Source organism: Phalacrocorax carbo, chromosome Z (genome assembly GCF_963921805.1).
Source record: "Phalacrocorax carbo chromosome Z, bPhaCar2.1, whole genome shotgun sequence".
In the NCBI taxonomy this organism is placed as follows: domain Eukaryota; kingdom Metazoa; phylum Chordata; class Aves; order Suliformes; family Phalacrocoracidae; genus Phalacrocorax; species Phalacrocorax carbo.
Genome location: NC_087548.1, coordinates 24,699,642 through 24,722,831, shown reverse-complemented (window position 1 = coordinate 24,722,831; position 23,190 = coordinate 24,699,642). Strand labels below are relative to the sequence as shown.

Genomic DNA, 23,190 nt, shown 5'->3' with positions numbered 1-23,190 from the left:
CTTATTTGACTTAAAAACACTTTCTAGGCGAAACTGGCAGATTATTTGGCTGTGACCTTCCTTTTTCCTCTCCCTCCTAAATAATGCTGATAGCTGTATGTTAAATAGTTTCAAATATCCTGTCCCTCCCTTACTAGGAGTTTCTGTAGTCACATGAATACTATACCACCAGGGTGCCATAAAGGGTAGAAGTCATTATTCAATGACGTGAACACTTCTCAGTTGATGAGAAATTCATACTACTATGTGAGCCCTACTTGTGCAGTTCAGGAGCTCTGATACCATAGTTACAAAATAGAAAATGGTGGTATATTACTTTATATAACAGCAGCTTAAGTGACACACTTTATCAGGCTGCTATTAAAATTAAAAGTATAAATTTTTTGTAAATACCACTTAAATAAATCTAAAACATGACATTTTCATACTTCAACCACTGGTAGAATAGATGGTTTTATTCCCATAAAAGATTGTGTTTTAAAAGTCAGGTCATGTTGTTCAACTGAATATGTTTACGAAGCACTGACAAGATGGAGAATTTACTTTCCTTTATATTTTCCTACACTGATATTTAAAATAAAACCTATAGAGGGAGCTCTTATACTAATCATATAGTACCCAGTATAATATAAGAAAGGTGAATGAATGCAGCTCTTCGGATAATAATTTTAAAATACATGAATAAACACAATTAAAATGCCCCTCCTTAACATGAAAAGGTAAAGAGTGAAAATTCCATTACAATTTTTCTTTTGTCCAAAATAGTTGACAGATTATTTATTGTACTGCCAAAATGTTGGTTACAACTAAAAAATGCCTTCAGGTTTTCCTGAATTCCCACAGGTGTCCAGCATTCACAGTCCCACTGAAATCAATGAAACTTAAAACTACTAAAACAGAACAAAGATTATGGTCTAATTCTGATTTTAACTTAAAAATTTTAGTCACACATTCACAACAGAGCAGCATTTTACTTTTAGTAAAGTGTTTGATACACCTTTTTGTAAAAGTATTGCTTTGACATATTCAATACTTCACTCTAAGAAAAAGTATCATTTTTATGAACAATATCAATAGTTCTAAAATATGATAAGCTGAAAGAACTGTCTAGACATGTAATGAAGACTGCTTGTCTTCAAATGCTAAAGGAAAATAAAAATTTGGCACATCAGAAGTGAAAACGAGTTCATCAGATTCTGCTTTTTGCCCCATACATGTACTTCCCATGAAAAGGAATGCATATTGGCTTGATAAGCTGTGGAAAATCACAATCCATAAATATTACCCAGTAGATTGTCTTTTAATATAGTATAAGAAACACTGCAGTTTAGAAATACATAGCAGCAACAAAGATGATCTGGAAATAAGAATCACAGAATCACAGAATGATTAAGGTTTGAAAAGACCTCTATGATCATCAAGTCCAACAGTCAACCCAACACTACCATGTCTCCTAAACCATGCCCTGAAGTGCCATGTCTACATGCCTCCAGGGATGGCAACTCTACCACCTCTCTGGGCAGCCTGTTCCAATGCCTGACCGCTCTTTCAGTAAAGAAATTTTTCCTGATAGCCAATCTAAACCTTCCTTGATGCAGCTTGAACCCATTTCCTCTTGTTCTATTGCTAGTGCCCTGGGAGAAAAGACCACCACCCATGTCACTAGAACCTCCTTTCAGGTAGTCATAGAGTGATAAGGTCTCCCCTCAGACTCCTCCAGACTAAACAACCCCAGTTCCCTCAGCCGCTCCTCATAAGACTTGCTCTCTAGACCCTTCACCAGCTTCATTGTCCTTCTCTGGACACTCTCCAGCAACTTCATGTCCTTCTTGTAGTGAGGGGCCCAAAACTGAGCACAATATTCAAGGTGCGGCCTCACCAGTGTTGAGTACAGGGGCACAATCACTGCCCTACTCCTGCTGGCCACACTATTCCTGATACAAGCCAGGATGCTGTTGGCCTTCTTGGCTGCCTGACCACACTGCTCCTCATGTTCAGCCGGCTGTTGACCAGTACCCCCAAGTCCTTCTCCAACAGGCAGCTCTCCAGCCACTCCTCCCCAAGCCTGTAGCGTTGCATGGGGTTGTTGTGACTGAAGTGCACAACCCAGCACTTGGCCATGTTAAACCTCATACAATTGGCTTCGGCTCATTGATCCAGCCTGTGCAGATCCCTCTGCAGAGCCTTCCTACCCTCAAACAGATCGACACTCCCACCCGACTTGGTGTTATCTGCAAACTGACTGAGGGTGCACTCTATCCCCTCATCCACATCATTGATGAAGATATTAAAGAAGACTGGCCCCAACACTGAGCCCTGGGGAGAGCTACCACGGACATTATGGTTCTTCTGCTACAATGAAAAATGTGAGAAATACAGCTGAGGAGATACACTTAATCCCCTTAGATACTGAGGGCAAGAGGCCCCTCTGATTATGGCTCAGGTGTAACAGCCTATTAAACCTGCTTCTGCTTTTCTCTTAAACACATTGTTTATTTCTTTATCATTTAACCATTCATCTTTAAAGGTAACAAAATACTTGCTGATTCATTTTGAATATAAAAGTCATCCAGTGACAATGCTTTCTCTAAACAGATCTTGAGAAAACATTCTTATTTATCCTCCTCCCATCTGATGGTTTTTTTTTTTTTAATGTATGTGTTTCACACACATTGTTGTCAGTTTCGGTATCATGTGTTTGTTTTTTGTTCTCTGCCAATGTGCTGTGATACTGTGATACAACTGCTACACAACATCTCAGTCCAGCCAGAGAAAAAGCAGGGCTAGTTCTTTCTAGTAGAGCCATAAATGGTTGTAAAGTTGTTTTTATTAAATAAGTTTGTTGCTTTGAAGCATTACAACAGCGTTCTCAATAACAGAAGATGTGATCAGATTTTGTTTAGTTAGACCAGTGTAAATTTCCAATTACTCTGATAAGGCTTATGGATTCAATCTGGGTATATGATAATGTAAGTAGAATAAAAACACAGTGCAGTGACTCATATTGTAGATGTTCTAACTCGCAAGTTGATGGCAGTTTAGGTATTTCCATGCTGGAACAATTTAGGTGCAAGTATAACAGTAGGAAATACATTTTTCTTACCCATTCAAGAAAATGTCACTGCCTTCCACAGAAATTTTGTCACAAACTAAGGGCCATGTATGGTCTGAAAATTACAGTAATTTTGAATATGCTATTGTTTCCTTTTTCTGGCAGGCTCCCCTCTTCAGAAATAACCCAAAGGAAAAAATATAGCATCACTTGTGTTATTGAAGTCTTCTATTTTTTATATGTTGAAGTTCTAAAATTCTTCTGGAAACTCACTATATGAGATAATTGCTACAGATGCAGTAACCTTACCTTTAAAATGGATTAATTAACTACTAATTAATTAACACTGTGATTCTTCCACACGCCTGACTTCACGTTATATCAGGAGAACAAGTATCACACACTGTTTTTAAGAGCTGTGCAGTGTACTCAGTATTTGCAGGTGCTAGTCAGAACACATTTTTTTGAAACGATCAGAATCACACACTGGCATTTTCTTGATTTGTTCCCTCAGAAGTCAATTTTACAGGCTGAATTAACTCAAGAGTGGGCAAGAAGTAAACTACCAGAGGACTATTCAAACTATTCCACTAGAGGACAAAACCTATTCCAATCACTTGGTAAAACTTCTTGGACTTGAGTAAAACAGGACTATTATAAGAAATTTTATTCCAACTCACTCCACTACAGGTAAGACTAGGCATACTGGGTGTAGGTAGCAAGGCGCTGGTAGCGGTGAGGGCTACAGGGGCCCTCTGTGGGAGGAGGTGAGGGGCTGCCCTGTGCCAGACATGGCTGGTTCCAGCCAGTTCCTGCCAGCTCTGCAAGGAACCCATGGCAGGACAGAGCTGAGCCCATCAGCCAAGTGTGTGGCACCTCTTCGGTAACTTAGTTTTTAAAAAGGCAGAAAATGCCACAGGGAGAGAGGAAGAGGGAACAAAAAGTGAGAAACAAGAGAGGGTACACCGAGGTCAGAGAAAGGAGGAGGAGATTCTCCATGGCAGAGCAGATACTCCCTGCAGCCTGCAGAGAGGAACACACCAGAGCAGATGGATATTCCTGAAGGAACTGCCACCTGTGGAGAGCCTATACTGGAGCAGATTTTCCTGACAGGACTGCAGCCTGTGGAGGAGCACACGCTAGAACACAGGAAAAGTGTGCGGAGGAAGGAGAGGCAAAGCCGAACTGTCATGGACCGACTGTAAACCCCCATTCCCCATCCTTCCTGCACTGCTTAGGGGGGCAGGTAGAGGAGTGTGGAGTGAAGCTGAGCATGGGAAAGGGGGGAGAGAAGGGGTATTTTTAATATTTGTCTTTTGCTTCCCATTACCCAAGTCAGTAATTATTTTAATTTTCATTGGCAGTAAGTTAGGTTTATCTCCCCTGAGTCTAGCCTGCTTTGCCCGCAACAGTAGTCAGTAAGCAATGTCCCTGTCTTTATCCACCCTCCCCAGCTTTCTCATTCCTTTCTTCCTGTTTTGTCCCCATGTCCTGCTGAGGAGTGAGTGAGCAAGCAGCTGGGTGGGAGTTTGGCAGTTGGTCAAGGTTAAACCACCACACTAGCTAAGCTTGAAGTCCCTGACAGGATATTTCTAAGTACTCAGTATTCCAAGCGAAATTGCACATGTCTTTAAATATGCTTTTGAGTTATTATAAGATTTAAAAAAAATAAATGCAGAAACTAACTCTAAGCCCCCTTTCCATTGTTCTTTCTTTCAGCTGGCTGTCCCTTGCCTTTATTTTAGGGAAGAACTTAAGACCTCTGCACTAGCCAAAGATGAGCTGAACAGGGCCTTTCTCTCTGCACATTATCCGGCTCTCTGTTGAGAAAAGGTGGTGTCAGGTTAGATGAAAGAAGTCTTTGGATGAGCTCTCAAGTCAACCTTGCTTAGCTCTAGCCTCAGCTGGACAAAAAATCTCACCACCTCACTGCCTCAAATTATATGATAGACAGTACTATATAATAGACAAACCCAAACCACAACACAGACCTTCCAGAAAAGATCTGTGCTAACCAAGAAGGAGGCAGTCAGATTAGTTTTATATGCAACAATTTTTAAGTTTCCCAGAAAGATTCCTGTTCAGCACCCTGCCTTGTCAGCATCTGCAAGTTGTTCTCAAATTTCTCCAATAAACCAGTAGTGGAAGCATAGACAGGTGTGTGCCAGCCAACAAGCTCAAGCCAAGTATACCTCCACATTGCCTGTTATAACTTGACTGCAGGCTCATGCTACCTATGGATTTCACCTCTTAGTTAAGCTAAGTTCTTTAAAATGTCCCTTAATCACTTACTACTCATTGATAAAAGATGTATAAACTCTTTCAAAAGTCTGCAAAACTTACATGGTAAGAATTCTTACCTAGAGTCCTGTGTAGTTCCTTTGGTTAACAGAGAATGTTTGAAAAGTATCAAAACAAGTATCATATGTGGGATGATCTATGAAATTTGTTCCGATCTGTGTGGACAAATAGGGTCAGACTTCCCAGAAAGGCACGAAAATTAATTAAATGCTTTGATTATTTGGTGCTGTAGGATCTAGGTCACAACAAACTGCTAACATACGGGATTTAGAAGGAACTCTGCTGCAGGCAAGTGATGCCGTCTGCTGTTGACCATCCACAGGACACTAAACCGGATGACTGATTTAATTTATGACACTTCTCTTTTCGATTTTTTAATTGTCTCTAGTACCTACTCTGAAAATAAATTTCAATATAAAAATTTTTCCAAAGGCTATTCCATAAAGTGCTTGCGTAATCTGAACACATTATCTCTTTGTAATTTAGATTTCTGGTTTTCCGTATTTCAAAATAAGAAAAACTAAGCTGATGTGAAGACATGGCAAAATGAGAAGCGGTAAGAAACAATGTATTTCCATTTCCTCAAAAATATAACAAAACACTTTGGTCTAAGGACTACTGAAACTAAAAGGAAAATGTTCTGTAACCTTCACTAGGGTTTGGGTAAGAGCTATATCGTATTAAAAATTACTGACAAAATCCATATATTCTCATAATTCTTGTTTTTTCCTTTTAGTCAAAAGATGTGACTACTACAATTCTGAACTGGAAGGAAAAGAGTCCATCAAGAAGATCATTAGTAGGTTGCTCAGAATAAGGTGCTATTTGGGATTCTGGATGTATCAAATGCTTCTAGGAATGCTTTGAATAGATCTTTCTTATGCCCTGGAGTACTTTTTTCTCTTTTAAAAACAAATATCCAAATACTTCCATATAAAAGTATCCCGAGTGAAAAAGAAATTGTGGTATAGTGTCAGTAGAAGTATCTCACACAGCACCACCAGATATTTCACAGATCAAATCTGCATGAGTAGTTAAGTTAAAAATCACAGCTGAGAGACTGTGAGAAAACTTTAATGTGTCAAAAAAAAAAAAAAAAAAAAAAAGAAGAGAGCAAAAAGAAATAGATTAGCTTCCTGAAATGCTTGAATTCATATATGGAGAAAGAAATTTGTAAAACCATCTGTTGATAAAATGTGTTCAGGAAGCAGTACTTTAGCATGAAGAACTCTGCATTATTTTCACTTTGGAGTTTTCAATCTTGCTCTAGTCTCCACTCAACTTTGTGAACCGGTGTTACTTTTTTTTCCTCTTTGAATTGCCTATTTCTGCTTGGGAAGCAAGAATGCCTCCACAAAGTCTTCCTTCGGCATCCAGTATCCTGTATTAGCAGCTGCACAGACATACTACTCCTTTCCACGTCTTGAATGATGTAAAATGAACAGCAGGACTATACACACACAACTTTGGATAGGTCTGCAGCTAAATTAAATGCCCAGACTTTGGAATGCCCATGACTTTGGGGCCATGGTGTTCTTCATCCTGTGTGAAGAGACTGCATCCTCAGCACTCAGCCTCACATTGCTCAGCCTATGTACACAGGGCTATGGTTGCTGTTGCCATACTATCCTGAAGTACCAATCTCTGTTTTGTTGGTGTTGGTGTTGGACTGGGGGTGCAAACACACATGGGTGTATAGCTCTGCTTCACAATAACAGCTCCAAAAGTTACGGAAATTATTGGATGCTGCTGTATAAAAAGGTGCTTTTAGGTATTTTGCCACTTAAACATTTGCCATGCTGACAAGGTTACCAACAGTATATTTGCAATGATCTGTCTTGCCATTATAGACAGAAATACAAAGTGTCAGCTTTTCTTTGCTCACCCAATAAATGCAAACTTGTTTTCTTCTGCAATGGGAAAGCAGTTTCTTCAACAACTTCGAGCACATAATTTAATACAGTATGACAGTATTTGAATTCTTATGCCAAATTCCTATGCTGACAGGAAATGTTCATGCAGGAAGTATTCATATGAAAGCTAAGAATAGCAAGATAAAAAATAGAACATAAGAGAAAAAAAGAACTACAGTAATTGTTCGTATAGAAATAACTGAGTATATTATTTCTTTTAGTTAATAATTATGTAGAAAATCTAAATGTAGATCTGCAAATGTATCCTGCAAAGAGGAAATAGTATTCAATAATAGCCAGCACTTCAGTACATGTTTAATTTTAAAACATGAATTTAAACATTGTTTAATTGATAGTACTGGAAGGATTCCCAATTAAGGAATGCTTAATTTAATGCTTTGTTCAGATGAGACCTTAATGCCCAGATAATGGTTTCAAATATTTAATTGTTATGAAACAGAACTATAAAACAATTAGAAAAACTAGAACAGATTTTACACACTTTATAGCAAATTTGGTTTTGGTTGGATTTTTCCCTGTGTAAGCCTGACAGATCTGAGATCTCCTTGGCTGGAGACTGATCTGGCAAGTTACTGATGATGCTGTTGAGAGCAGCTATTCTTTATCATTTGGTACTTGACATCTCACTAGAGCAAACATCCATGCACCAAAGTTCACAATAAATATGAAGTCTTTTCTTAGACGACTCTGCAGGAAGTCTAGCACTTGAAGCTTGAAGGGACATGAGAGAACACAGGTTGTGAGAAGGACATGCACATAATTGCATGGTCCTGTCCAATTAACTTTGCAACAGCACTGGCCAATTTCAGTGAGGGGCACAGAATCAAAACTGGTTTTTTTTTAATTAAAGTGTTTCAGAATGTTAAGAAGTACTGGGAATTAGTAAAAATATTTCTGTTAACAGGAAAATCTCAATCTGAAACTTAAAAAAAGAGTTAAGAAATCAGAAGCAAAACCTCAGTATGTATGGAATTCTAAGAGCCCACATTAAAGTCTTTCTAATGCCCAACTTCATTATCTCATGTTCTCACTTAAGATATATGAACATATTGCCAAAATAGTCTGGAGTTTTACAAACTTCAGTGCGAATCAGAAGTAATTTTCTGAAAACAATATAGCCAAAGCTATACAGAACCAAGGTAAGCAGAATGTCTAATAATAATAACTGGAGCCACGTGGAATTTCTTAATCAAATGGTATTTAAGAAAATGTTCAAGAAAGAAGCACTTAAAACTTATGACTAAATTCTCAGCTTTGGCCTCAGCTGTGTTTCAGTAGAAATCAAGAGAACAAAATTACTGAAATATGCTGCTGAGACAGATCTCAAAGCGTGGCCCTAATTAGGACGTAAAGACCCTCTTGACTGTCTCTGTTATAGATCGGTACAACTGCAACTTTTAATCACATCTGTAAAGCTAGGCATGAAGCTTCAGTATACTTTTTTTCAAGAAATGTGGGTTTTTTTGCAAAATTTTCCACAAAAGATATTTTCTCTCAGAAGTACTGGAATGAAAAAAATTATTTTGGATTGGTCTAATGTTAATTCTGAATCCATGTAGGCTTCTGTGGTACCCCTAATTTTTGTGGGCATAGGGTCATTTGCATGACATGAAAGACTCATAATTAGCTGCACTTGCAAGCCTTTAAATGCCTTTTAAATTTATTATTAAAACCCTTTTTAAAGCATTATTTACAAATACAAGTTAGTATCACTGCAGATATTGCTCGGGAAGAGCTTATTGAATGATTCCACTTGAGACATGCCAAGATACATACAAGAGGTGCTATGTACTATTATGTGTTAGAGCCTCAAATTCCAGCAAGTTGACATTTAAAATCAATTTTTAAAGAAAGAGTTTAGAAAAACAGTATGATAAAAATGTAATCTTCACATGCTTTATTTAGGAAACACTACAGAAATAATAAAATAGAAATTTCAATATGCCTTCCCTTGAAAGACTGAAACATGATGTAAAAGCATTCAATAATATACACAGTATTTTCCAGAGAAAATAAGTACTGGTGCACCTATTTAATAAGTGGCTTACCTAAAACATCAGTCAGAGATTGAATGAACGATTTTCAAGACTTTTCCCACAGCATTAAAAAAAATATTAAAACCATTCATTATTCTTGTTAATCATGTTTATTATAGTAATACCACAGATCTAAAGTTACATGGATTCCAGTGGGCTTGTTGTAAGTACATTCACATCTCTGCCCTGAAAAGTTTCCAAACAGTCATTATGACAGCAGCAAATTTTCCGGAGAAACAGAAACACTGAAGAAAAGGGATGACAAGGGAGTGGAGGGTATGCAAAAATTTGGAGTGAAGCAAAGGTAACAGCAACTGTGAAAAAAGAGTCAACACGTAAGTTTTGTAGGCTTTTCAGTATCCCCACCATTCCGGCTTCTATAGATGTACCTTACAGCTGAATCCTCTGGCTGATTACTTCCTAAGAAAATTGCTTTCATAGAAGGAGTGTGAAAAGCTTTTTATGTCCAACAGTGATAGCAGATATTCTGAAGGAAGGACAAAATGGGGCAAGAGAAGGGCATGAAGTTATAGAATGCTAGCAGAAACACTGAATTATCTGAACGAGGTCAGCTCTGGCACTGCTGTATTTCTAAAGGGACCCTGCCAATGTAATTCAGTCCCAAAATCTCTCTGGCTACATGTTGTCTTCCTTCATCTCAATTTCTGAGTAAATGGTTTGTTTAGCTCAAAACAGGAGCATAGAACAGAGCAGTTATTTCAACCATTGCTACAGATAAACAGGCTTACCTATGGCTGGAATACTCCATCAATCCCAAGTTAGATTTAGAGAAACAAACCCCCTGGAATCTAACTGTAGTGGAATGCTGCTCATGCATAGCAGAGAAGAGCATTCCAGTGAAGGACTTGAAATACAGCCACACCTCACTTTTTCATACCCTCTTCCAGGCTGGTGTTTGGGACCCAGAACAGAGTGCTGAATGAAAAAGGCATGTCACAATGGAAGCCAAACCACCCTAAACCTGCAGCCTACTCCAACCCTAGACCAAGATACTGTGTGGATGAATTTACAGTTCACCAGGCTGGAGATGCAGAATGCTGAAGAATTCTCAGCATTTATGTGAATTCTGAATCTCTGCCCCCCCCCGCATCTTTATGTGTTTTATCTGCTTAAAACACAGAAAAGATCATGGGAGCATGGACTAGAATACAAGTTCTCCTTACAACCAAGGAAGTTCCTTACTAGTCTTCAGTGTTTACCTGCACTGACACTGCTTGAAACCCAAGTACATTGCAGACCTCTACACCATTTTGCTCCCTTGTGCACAATACTCTGCCCACTGGGTCAGATGATGGCAACGTGCTCCCTCCTTCCCTGCAGTTTACTCACAGCCTCAGGTCATGTCACAGAGAAAAAGCTATGTTGCTCTACAACTTGTCAGGGAGAATATGGCTATTTGTGGTGATCTCTGAGCATGGGGCAGAGACCCTGGCGGCTGGGCTGGGACACAGCTTCTCTTCTGTCAGAAGACCCTTCACATTAAGAGGCAGGCTTACCCGTCTGGCTTACCCAGCATGTGCAGTCCTTGAGTGTCTCGGCAGTGGCAGCGCTGCACTGCAAGGTGCGTGAATGTGCTAGTTGAGTGTGAGATGGAAGAAAGGGTTAAAAAAATGACTGACAAAGATGATGTCTGTCCTACTTTTAGCTTCCACTTTCCCCTGGCTGTGGTCAGGGCATTTTTCTGGGAGGTAGGTGCAAGTGGTCTAGAAATGAAGTTGACTCACCTTCAGCTTTGGTTTAAAGAAAGTGGCAGGTGCAACTGTGTTTTGTGAAGGGTCCAAATTTGTCAGTGTATGTCAGGCTCTGAGAATGCTCTGACAGCATCTACGGGATTAAGTTTGTCAGAGCTTGGACAAGCAAGAATGCCACACTTCTGCCTGCTGATTAGGTTTACCATTAAGCTAGGTGCTAAGCTCTTCCACTCTGTCAAATGAACAAGCTACACTGCGTCACTGCCGATGTAGAACTTTCAGACTTTTCAGAATTGCTGTTTTGAACATAGAGAAGTAAATGCTAAATTCAATTTTAGGTATGTTTGCCCTTTACTAAATCTAGCTTCCAGTTATGAAAGACTGATCTATAAAGGGAGATATTAATACCTTGTATCTTCAAGTCCCAACTGCCTATTAGAGCACAGTTTCAAAGACAAAGATACAAAGGAAAAGTGAGTCTGTAGAGGTTAGCTATTTTCAGAGCTCTAGCTTTAGTCAGTAACCTTGTTTTCTCCTCCATTATTTGCTTTCTGAATTTGCCTATTAGAACTTGAAATGATTTCTTTTTCAACTTACAACTTAAATCGAGTAAATGGATTTTATTCTCAGCATCAGAACCCACTTTAACCCAGTTCCACAGAAAATGGTCTTAGCTTTTCTATGTTCCTTGTATAATTAGAGAAATCTTTGCAAAGGAATCTAGTGAGATCAATGTAGTTCATCTTATCCTATTGAGAAAGGAGTAACTATGGAATACTTACTGGACTACTGTGAGCTAGTTTGTCCATAAAGAGTTAGTTCAGAAAACATCCATATCTGAACTTACTTCCCAAAACATTCCCATGTAGACCAACTCCCATTAGTCAAAAATGGGATTTGAGTCACTGGAACAGGTGCAGTCTCTGATACACAGTAGTTAGTCTGGAGTCACTTCATGACTGAGAAATCAGTGAAGGTATTCCAAACAAAGTGGAATAAACACTGTCAGAATTTGCCCCTAGAATTTTATATGCTCAAAATCACAAGAAAATTGTAAGCATTTAAGAAAGTTACAGTAAATGTTTACAGAAGCTGAATGTAAATGTTGAGGGGAAATGAGACTTCGTATGACAAGAATGCTCAGTAATGAGCTTGCTCCAGATCCTGAAAGCTCTTCTTTGGAATGAGACAAATATCTCCCTGACTTTTCTCATTGTGGACAGTTCCAGTTAAGTCATCAGGACAACTTGCTAAGTAAGATACTATTCAATCATTCTAATTGTTGGATTTGAGCTGCCAGATTAGAAAAACTTACTGAGATGATTTTGGTATATGTCTGTGAGTGCAACTGGGAACTATTATATTTCCAACAGTTTTCAGAAGCAGAGAATGTCAACATTTTCTACTTACTAAATAGGATTTTTAAGGTCTTCCTGTTTATAATATCTGCAATATTATGGCAAAAAAAAACACAACCCATATGAATACAAGGGGCATTATTCTGTTGGCATTATCACATACAACAGTATTGATTCTTGCAGTGAATATTAACTGCTGTCTTTGTTTTATTACACGTCATCACACTATTTTTTATATTTAATTATACCTCTTTAGGCCACATACTGGTTATCACGGCACAACCTCTGTGAAGCACTTATTCTTTATTTTCATCTGGTTGTTGAAACAATGCTAACTGTAGCTGAGGCAGGATACAGGAGCAGTGCCTATAACTCAGAACTTCAGGGATCAACATTAATACCACTCTCCCCACCTCTGACACATACGCACAAAGAAGGACAATGGCAGTGATTGTAAAAATATCTAGGGAGGGCACAGATCTCCATACATGCTGCTTGATTGGTAGCTAGCTTGGGCAGAGCTCTAGTTTGTTGCCCTATCTGCTGGCAATACCTTGTTTTTGATTCAGGATTGTAAAAATTCTTCCCTGTTGAACTAAGCGTTGCTGTGTTTTGTTTCTGCTCAGATATACTCCTGCCAGTGGTGCTTTATTTAACATCTGAAGTTAAACAGTTAAAGTGGTTTCTGTCATGTCTGTTTTAATGAAACTTTCATGAAGTTATAAGCCTGAAGTCTCCTTCTCTCTTAATTTGTAGAATATTTTGGAACAGCTTTTTTTTTTCTTTGCTTGTGTGCTTTGGAAAGTAGTTAATAATTTTTAAGTGTCATAATTTGGGGAAAATTCAGACAGGTTAATTAAAATTTGGCCACAATTAGGTGTCAATAGAACGTTTTAACACAACCTTAGGAACTGATCTAATATTAATTAGGTCTGAGAAATTACCCCCTACTGCTTATTGAAAACATCAGAAATCTATTGTAGACTGCATAGGAGAACAAAAGTAGAAATTACCTACAAGCAACACTACAGTAACATTTTTGTGCTATGCAGATAAAGACAGGATTGCAATCCAGATGTGATTTTTAGGTGTACTTCCTTAACTTTTCTTGACCTTAGGGGAAGTCATATTAACAACTGTTTTATATAAGTAACAGATGCACCTCCATGTCAAATAGGGGAAGTTTATCTTGGAATTTTCCCAGCAGTGACTTTTGTCACAGGCTAGAAGGGAGATCTAGAACTGATCTGGTCCAACCCTCCTGATCAAGGCAGTGTCAGATACAGCAGGTTACTAAGGCCCATATCCAGTTGAGTTCTGAGTGTCTCCAAGGATGGAGACTCCACAACCTCTCAGGGCACCTTTTCCAATATTTTACCAACCTTGCAATAAAAAAGGGGGTTTAAAAATGGTTAAATAAAATTTTCTGTATTTCAATTTGTGCCTGCTGTTCTGTCACTGGCTACCACTGAGAAGAGTCTGGCTATGTATTCTTTATACTATTCCATCAGGTGTTTTTTATACACACTGACAAGATCCCCTTCCAGGCCTTCTCTTCTCCAAACTAAACAATCCCGGGTCTGTCAGCCTCTTCCTGTATGCCACATGTTGCATGCTCTTAATCATCTTCATGGCCACTGACTAGACCTGCTGTGGTATGTCCCTTTCTCTTTTCTACTAGGGAACCCAGAGCTGGACACAGTATTCCAGATACGGCCTCAACAGTGCTGAGTAGAAGGGAAGGATCATCTCCCTCAACCTGCTGGCAACACTTCCTAATGTAGTACAGTAGGCTGTTGGCCCTCTTCGCCACAAGGGCACAGTGCTCGCTCATGTTCGACTTCGGTGTTCACCAGACCCTCCCAGGCCCTTTCCTGCAAAGCTGCTTTCCAGCTGGTTGGCCCCCAGCCTGTACTGGTGTATGGGTTTATTCCTCCTTAGATTCAGGACTTTGCAACACCAGTGTGAACAACAGAGGACAACCTCTTTCAAAGCTATGTTCACACAGATGTACGTTGCCATGCACCCCTGAGCTCCTCATGCAGTTTCATTTCATGCAAAAAAAAAAAGGCACTGTCAACATATATCTCAGACTGTCATAGAGATACTGCCAGTTCTGGTTTCAGTGTGCCAAGCGCACACAGAAGTATTTGCATTATGTAAGCATACCAAGTACTTGAGAATACGAAAGGGACATTTACAAACATGCGTACACAGTTGTGCAGACCTGGATCTTAAAATACAGTTCTGAGTTATCTTTCCATTTACATCTCAGATGCACTGTACTTCACATATAAAGCTGGCTCCCTGATTACCTCTAAAATATCACCAGTCTTTATCATCCCATAAAGCAGACCCCTTCCAAAACAGAGATTTGCACTTTTTTTTCCTGATCTTCCTATTGTTACAAGTGTTTTTCCTTTCTTTTGGAAAAAAATAATGCTGACTCATTTTCTTGCTGTTTTACTTTCTCCAGTTTTGACCATGACATCCGATACTGCAAGGGTGCAAAATGTAATTAATTTGAGGTATTTTATTTCTGATAAATTAGTACAGCAGAATATGTTATGAAAGGACCAAAACCATACTCACTCCTTTCAGAAGACAGTTCATGAAAAACCACTAAGAATTTTTAGTTAGTGCAGTGAGCAGGAATTGACCTGAAGTCCTGAGAAAACCAACACTGACAGAAGAGTTTACTTAGACTCACGTTCCTAAAAGATCATCAACTAGAACTAGGATATTTCAATTTAAATTACTTTCATTTCTTATCTTTATTCTCTGAAAGCCATGATAGTCTTGGCAAACTCTGTGATTTGATAAAATTCCACCTGTTTCTACAAGTAAAATACGTAAGAGAGCAAGTTAAGAAGAGGATGAAAGAGCTATGAAGCCCCATTAAACTGGAGATCAAATCTGAAGTTTCCTTTCTCAAGAATCTGGGTTTTTTTGTAAATTGATTTGTACATTTTAAAACACAACAGTGGAAAGATGTAATTATTCATTGTCAGCATTTTCTGAGTAAAAGACTTTCATATTTACACAAATCCTGAGATCTTCTGTGAGAACTTGTATTTGTCAGATACAAATTGTCCAGATGCAGCCTTTGGCTCAGGAAACCCCTAAACTGCTAATTGCTGTGTAGTGGCAAGTATATGAGGAAAGGCATCGCTTTACCCACAGCATGTTCTTATATGCTTTTTTATGAAACCTTTGCTACCGGCAGCTGTCATATTTGAGCTAGATGGGGTGATATGGTCTAATCCAGCTCAGAGTTCACAAGGTTTTATGTTTCCTTGCTACTTCCTTCTCTTTGTCATAATCTCCTTTGTTTTTCCTTCTCTCAGTTTTTAGTATGTAAGTGTAGCTTTAACATCCTCCATTTCCCTAGCTGAATCTCCTTTTGATGGCATATCAGTGTATACTTTTTCTACAACTGCAGTCTTACTCTTCTTGTTCATATTACATCACTGTCCTACTCTGATGTCCACCTAATATTCCAGAACTGATGTGCCCATGATCAAAGCTTTTTCCTCCTCATGACCTCTATTTCTGTGCAGTTCTTAATGCATTATCTCCGCCTCACCATTTCTTTCCCGTCCCACAATTCCCAAACTTTCTTCTGCAGCTGCCTTTCTCAGCGCTAGTGGATCTGTTCTTGTTTCTGTCGTTCCGAGTCTTTGCACCTTTCCTCTCTGTTACCTTCCCTAGTTTTGTAGAACAGGTGAGTTAGGAAGGGAAATAGATGCCTCTTCTAGCTGCCTGAATCAGGAGTGGGTTTAAGAGTCTCAAATCCTGACATATTCAAACAGGAAGTATGAAATGAAGCTGTTTGCTAATTTTCCAAGGAAGACATCAGCACAAGCAAGATTAATGAACTTAATGTTGTCCTAGACAGTGATGCCAACTTCTTGAAAGAAGCTCGGTGTGCCACACAACAGCTCAGGTCACTTAGAAATTAACTGAACATTACTGATGACCTTAACTAATAGAATGCAGATACGTAATGAAATTTTATAGTCTAGTAACGTAATTAGCTAATTGCTTTTATTCTCTCTGGGTGGGAAAGCAATAGCATTTCTTTAACAGGCTCTGGAAGGTGGAATTGATCATGTTACCCATACGTTTGCACAGAGCAGTGCTGTGCATTTTGAACTAAAGCAGTGAACTAAATGAGCCTTTGTCCCATCTGCTGACTAACAGTGGTTTCTGAGCAATACACTACCCTCCTGACTATTTCGTACTGAGGATGATTTAATACATTCCCACCTCTAAGTATTTTTCTTCCTGATACTTTTTATTCCTGCCAAATTAGGTTCCCATTCCAGATCCTATGCCATATGCACTACATTGCACTTCCTGCTCAATCAAGACTAAACCTCTGGGACTATTTATTACTCCTCCATCTATTTCTTTTCCACAGTGAATCCCTGCTGCACCTTCATCTCCCATCTTTCCTCACAGATACACCAAGCAAGTTAAGTTGGCTCATATGGTTTTCCTCAGCTGTAGGAGGGTGGAGATGTGAAGCACATCTTGTAAAATGTCTGTCAAACCAAACAAGTAATTTCCAGAGGGTTTCTAACACATACCAGTTGTTATGGATATCACGTTATTATCACAGTTATTTAAAACAGTTTTAGATTAGCTAAATGTCAATCTCGCAGCAACTGCACAACCTTCAGGACACTTTTGTGTATATGACAGACTCCCAACTGTGAAATGATTACTTAAAAAAACCTCCATGCTTCTAAATGAGCATGTATCGATGGTTTTCGAGGGGTGGGGAGGCAGGAGAAGATCAGAATAAATATAAGTTAGGTTCTGCTATTCAGATGTATTATTTTGGTTCTGTTATTAGCCTCTCTTTTGAGTCTGAAAGTACACAAGATCAATTTCACTACTGTTTGCTTCCACTTTTTCAGTGCTCCTGTGTTGAGGTAGTGCACACTGGTTAAAAAGAACTGTATCTTTTGGTTGGTTGGTTGGTTTGTTTTTTTTTAAATTCTCACAGACTTTAGTAACTTAAAGGCATGTATTTTGTTCGAGGAACACATCAAAGGTTGTTATATCAACTTAACAGTCTTTGCACAAAATCACATCTGAAAACGTTGACAGTTCTACTGAAGTGACCAACCAGTGTTTTCTTCTGTTTTGTTTGTTAGTGTGGTCTTCCCTTATATACCATACCTATGACAGATTTGTCATATGCATTAAAATGATGAAAGAACGTCAGGAAGGATTAGGCAGAGCTGCAAAAAAAGAAAGTTTTTTTCCAGTGGTACACTGTGGTTTATGGCGGATAAGGCACGTGCAGGAAGTTCTGACAAAGCGTAGTCAGAGAGAGACATGACTCAGGAGGCACATGCATTAATACAAATGCCCCTGTCACCACACTGTGAAGAACCCACAAATAATTAGACTTTGTGTAAGCAGATTGAGTTCCCGTTTTGTAAGACACAGATACTTATCGTGGTTTATCTTGTATCGAGGCATAATCTCAAGTAAGTGATGAAACATTCTGTCACCATGAAAAGGAATGTATCTAACGTAATAGCAAGAAGTAAATGAAAACATCATATGCTGGCAAAGCTTCATCCTCATTTCAACACAAATAGGGATTTAAAAATATGCAGAATATAAACACAAGTTTTCACGATAGTATTTGTATTCCCCTCCCCTTACGTAATTTTCACCTAATTATTTTTTCATCTAATTTTGTTAATCATCTAGTTGAGCTGTGCTAGTTGCCTCTAGCTGTTCAATTAGGTATACCCAATGAAGGACTGGGCAGAAAGCTATTGCTATTTCACCCTGGAAAGGCAAGGCTTCTCCCTTGATCTTTTTAAGTTGTCTAGTGATAACAGAGTAAAATCCTGTCCATCGTACATAAAAACATCCAGTGAAATCACTAGGATACCACCCTGGTAAGGGGACCAGGATTTGACCCCAAATTGCAATATCTTAAAGAGATGAGCATTCTGTAGAATTTGTGGTCATGCATCTCTATGGCTAAAACAGAAACACGAGTTAATGCTTTTGCTGTAAGTTTCCAAAATGAAGCATTTAGCAAAGACATGCATATGAGTATCACTTTATTTAAGTGTAAGTAGACTCCTACCCAGAAATTGCTGCTAGTTTTTGATGAGCCTGATAGGCCATCTCACATCCTTGAGTTCGAGTTTTGTGCATTTCTGCATGCAGAGATGGAGAGGTGACTGAGACATCCCCAATGGAAATGACCAGCTCCCGATACAGAGCCACCTGGGTATTGAACTCCTGGACAAGCTGAAAAACAAAGAGGATTTACTTACATGAGACATTTAACTACACTGATTAAAAAAAAATCAAATTTTTAGAAAAAGACACCATAACTAGGGCTTGTTCCTGCTGCTCCCAATTTCATGGCATAAAGGATCAAGTGCTCAAGATTTAGTAAATGACTAGGGCCTCCATGACAGCTGTGTCTTCTGTGAGCTGTAAATATCCACTTGCAGGAAAGTAGTGTTTCTGCTTTTGACCTCTGAAAGTGTTTGAGTTATTAATCTTAAATATTAAGCACACAAAAAACCCCAGCTGTTTTACTGGTAGCATGAGGTTATTTTTTGCAATCATAAAAGACAAAAATATCTCCAGAAATTATTGCCTTTGCTCCTCCTGCTTCCTGATTAACAGCACATTTAGGGATTGGAATGTAGCAATTGCTTTTACACTGGCAATTTTGCTAATTTATTTTGTAATGATTTCTGTTCTGTCACTGGCCTCTCTAATCCATATTTCAGATTTAAAATTGATCTGAAGTTATTGGCTGAGGAGATGTACCAGATGGGCACTTTCCAGTTAGGATTCTAGAAAGCACTTTTTGCAATGTGTGTGAGGGAAACAGACAAAGAAGTAAACAAACACTTCAACCTTTACAGAAATCAAATATCCAGCAGATACACATGGATGCTATTGAATAAATGGGTAACTTTTACAGTGATGGAAAGATCATTATCATTTAGTTCCACTGGTTGCGTACGTAGGATTATATTTTAAGCAAATGAAGCACTTGCTGTCTTCTGAAAGAAAGCACATCAGACCATTTGCTGCACACGGTGGCGGGGGTGGAAGGCAGGGAGCAAGAGAACAGAATATTTATTTATCTGTGTTTTGCTAATTTGACCTCAATTTCCAAACTACATAAAAATAGACAAGAGTAACTGCTTATAATTCTGCAGCCATTGTCACCACCACGAGTTCAACACATCCGAACATACAAGCACGCTAAAAACCTAGCTTCCATCAGATCTACAAAATTTTGAAGTCAAGCCCTCAAATTCTCAGTCAGAAAATAAATGAGTCGCTTCTCCTGCCGTATTACATTCTGAATCTTCAAGCATCTGTAATTACCCTGTATAACAGAGAACCAGTATTGGGACCCGTTTTTTGGCCATGCTTTCTTAAATGTCATTTAAGGGTAGCAAATAGGTTTCTCTGCTTCTGGAGCAGCGATGCATTCCAGTACATCTGCACCCTCCCACCCCCAAACCTCAAACAAAACCAAAAGGACACAGCAAACAAAGCCCCAGGCACAACATTTGCTAAACCTGGCTTCAACTCTCTCATTCTGCAGCTTAAAACAACGCATGAAAGCAACGGAGAGAGAGAAAAAAATTGTACTACCTTGTGTCACAGAGTAATTACTTTGTATTAAGTAAACGAGAAAAGCGTCTCAGCCTGCAACCGGTAACGGGTCATGCCAGACACATTTTGCTGGTTCTCACCTGACACCCCCTCTCTAAGCAGAGGACACATTCGGCCACCTCAACACTGCCAAAGAAAACAAAACCTCACTGAGGTTGCAGCATTGAGACATAGAACAAGGGAAAAACCACACTGGTTTTATCTCGGGAAGCCTACTGCATCTTGACAACATTTATTTCTGATCAGTGAATTCTACAAAGCCAGCACTTCTATTTAACTAACCACATTACGCTGTTGGGAAAGAGAAAAAAAGGGTAGAACCCAGTAAGATCCACTTGTTGGGTACATTTATAGAGCTACGGTGGCAGCTTTTGTTCCTTGGTGCACTGGGAGTTGCTCCCGATTTTGAGGTATCAGAGTGGATACCTGCCAGCACAGTTTGCAGTATTAGAGGGAAAAAAAATTGCCAGAATCCACCAGAACAGAGGCAGCAGGTACACTCCCAATGCGACCGGACAGAGCTTCAGCAAGATCCACATTTTTCAAGTAAAGTAGCAGCAACTTCATTTGTTTTCTATTTCTGTCATTGGTTAGAGGAGCAATTTTGGGGCCCGGCGTCCAGCTGACTGTAGCTCAAGGAGGCAGAGTATATGGTGCTGGCTTGGAGGAAAGTGTCAGGACCCAAGCATTTTGAACATGAATGTAGAAAAATGTCATACCATACTGTGACAGTCCAAAAATAACATGGATGCAGGTGCTTGATCTGAGGTTTTACAATTGCAACCAGCTACTCTAGTATTTTTATGTAGTTTGGAAATCGAGAGCCTGGGAACAGGTACCACGTATGTCAGAGATGGGATTTCAGGGCCTCCAGTTCTGAGTGCTATTGGAGAAGGATTTTAGGGCAGGAGCGTGGCCGCTGCCCAAGACAGCAAGCACAGAGTGCAGAGATGCCGCGGGGGCAACTCTTTACCAATTTAGGCTTCAGGGAGTGCAACTCCGGGGACAGATTTGTCCGGAACCTGCAGAAAGCACCTCCAGCTGCTTGGCAGCGCCGCGAAAGGGGCGTGCGCTGGGGAGAGGGCTCCCGCCGCTGCAGGACCGGCTGCCGGCGGGGTCCTGCCCTGACTGTCCCGCAGCACCCCGCCGGCTCCCCACAGCCCTCGCTTCCCTCCCCTCTCCCGCCTTTGAATCGCCACGAGTTAGTCTACAGGGCAGCACCCCCGGCGGGGACGGCAGTTTTAAAAATAGTGCAACTGCACGTGATGGGAATAGGCAAGCTGGCGGGAGGAGCGGCACCACCGCCAGCTACGAGGAGGCTGGGAGAGGGTAAAAAGGAAGGCAAGCCCGTGTGCGGTACCCACCATCTTGCAGTCATCCAGGGCTCTCTGGGTCTGGTGGGCGCTCTCGGAGCCGCTGCCCCGGCGTTCACTGTCGCGGCCGTGCGGCGAGGTCTTGCTGCCCTGGAAGATGGATGCGGCGGAGCGGGGGCGCTTCCTGCGCCCGCTCGGTGCAGAGCTCATGCACACGCATCCGCCGCGCGGAGCCGCCCGCCGCGCGGGGCCCCGCGGGCGCGGGAAGCGCCTTCCCCCCCCACCCCCCGCCCCCCGCCCCCGCCGCCGCCCCGAGGAGGGGTGCGGGCCGGCGCCGCTCGGCGCCTCGGCCCGGCCGGGGGCCGCGCCGCTCACGGCCGGGAGCGCGGCGGCTCCCGGTGGTAGCCTGGCGCCTGCGGGAGAGCCCAGGGAGCGCCCTGCAGCATCGCCTCCGCTACCGCGGGGAGAGGCGGAGGGGCTGGCGCCCTCCCTCCTTCAGCAGCATGTCAGTCCCAGCGGAACCGCCCCGCCGGCGGCATGCTCCGCCGCCCTCCTTCCCGCGGCCGGCGGGGGGGTGGGGGGTGTCGAGCGCGGCGGTGCCCGCCGGGGAAGGGCTCCCATCCAGCGGCCGCCAGCACCTGCCCGACGCACCCGGCGGGGGGAGCCCGCCCCGCCGCGACACTACGCGCTCCCCAGCGGCGCCTCTCGCCGGGGCGCCCGCCGGCAGCCGCTCGGAAGGGCCGCAGGGGCGGCGGGGGCCGGCGGGCTGACGCCGGCAGCAGCGCGCCGCCCCCGTAGGGCGGGAGAACGGGCGGCAGCCGCCCCCCGGGGCCCCGCCGCCGCCCCCCGGGGCCCCGCCGCCGCCCCCCGGGGCCCCGCCGCCGCCCCCCGGGCCCGCCAGCGGCGGCCCTTGGCTCGCCCTCCCGGCCGCCCCGGTGCCGCGGGAGGCGGCCGGCGGCGGTGCCCGGCGCCCTCCCGCTGCGCGCCCCGCGGAGGCGCCGGGCGGCGCCGTCCCCCTCGGGCCGCCGCCGCGGCGGGGGCCGCCCCCGGGGCGCAGGGGCTGTTCTCCCGCGGGCGTTAGCGAGCGGCCCGCCCAGCTTTTGCAGAAGTTGCTGCTAGTCTTCATGAAGCTTACTTAGAAAATACTCTCCTGTTTAACAGAGACTTGGTTCGCTGCTCGAATTTGTTTTCCTTCTCTAAAAATCATCTGATTTGGGGGCTCTAAGAAGAATGTTTATAGGGTGTTGATGCAACTACACTGTAGATTGTATCTGTTCGTTGTAGAAAAGATTACGTAACCATCGACTGGAGAACTTGTTTCTTCTTTGCCCCAGCACAGCAGTGCGGTTGCAGCTCACCAGGCTGGCGCTCGCAGTCCTGCCAGGCCTTGGGCACCAGCCTCTCTGATGCAGGCGGCTGTGGGGCAGCTGTGGGGCCGTGTCTGCAGCCACACTGCACTGCCCTGGGGCAAGCTGTGGTCTGCGCCAGCTTCGGCTCCAGGGCTGGTCCAATTCCTCTGTGTAGCTGGGTAGCCGTGGCTGGTTAGCTCACGTCTGGTATAATTTTATTTCTTCAGGACATCAAACAAAATTTTTTTATGTTTCAGTAATGTTCTTGATTCTAAGGGAATGCCAAACGCATCACATACAGAAATCCAGTCTTGCCAAGAAGCCTGAATACGCCAGCAATGGCACTCTGGCAGGTTGAGGGCCTCTTCTCAGACTGTGCTGATCATTACTGTAGCACAGACACCCTGGCATCTACCGGAGTATGGACACTGCCTATTCATCTACTTTGA

The 23,190-nt window shown here is 41.9% G+C and overlaps 1 protein-coding gene across 1 annotated transcript in view; it reads right to left on the bottom strand.

Annotated features, from left to right (window-relative positions):
• RGS7BP (regulator of G protein signaling 7 binding protein) overlaps positions 1 to 22,186 on the bottom strand; it is a 41,652-nt gene extending 19,466 nt beyond the window's left edge. The window contains exons 1-2 of the mRNA XM_064438402.1: positions 21,444 to 22,186; positions 18,515 to 18,681 (exon numbers count right to left, since the gene is read on the bottom strand). Coding sequence (XP_064294472.1) covers positions 18,515 to 18,681; positions 21,444 to 21,602 — 326 coding nt within the window. The 5' untranslated portion in view covers positions 21,603 to 22,186. The remainder of the gene's footprint in view (positions 1 to 18,514; positions 18,682 to 21,443) is intronic.
• Positions 22,187 to 23,190: the final 1,004 nt, after the last annotated feature.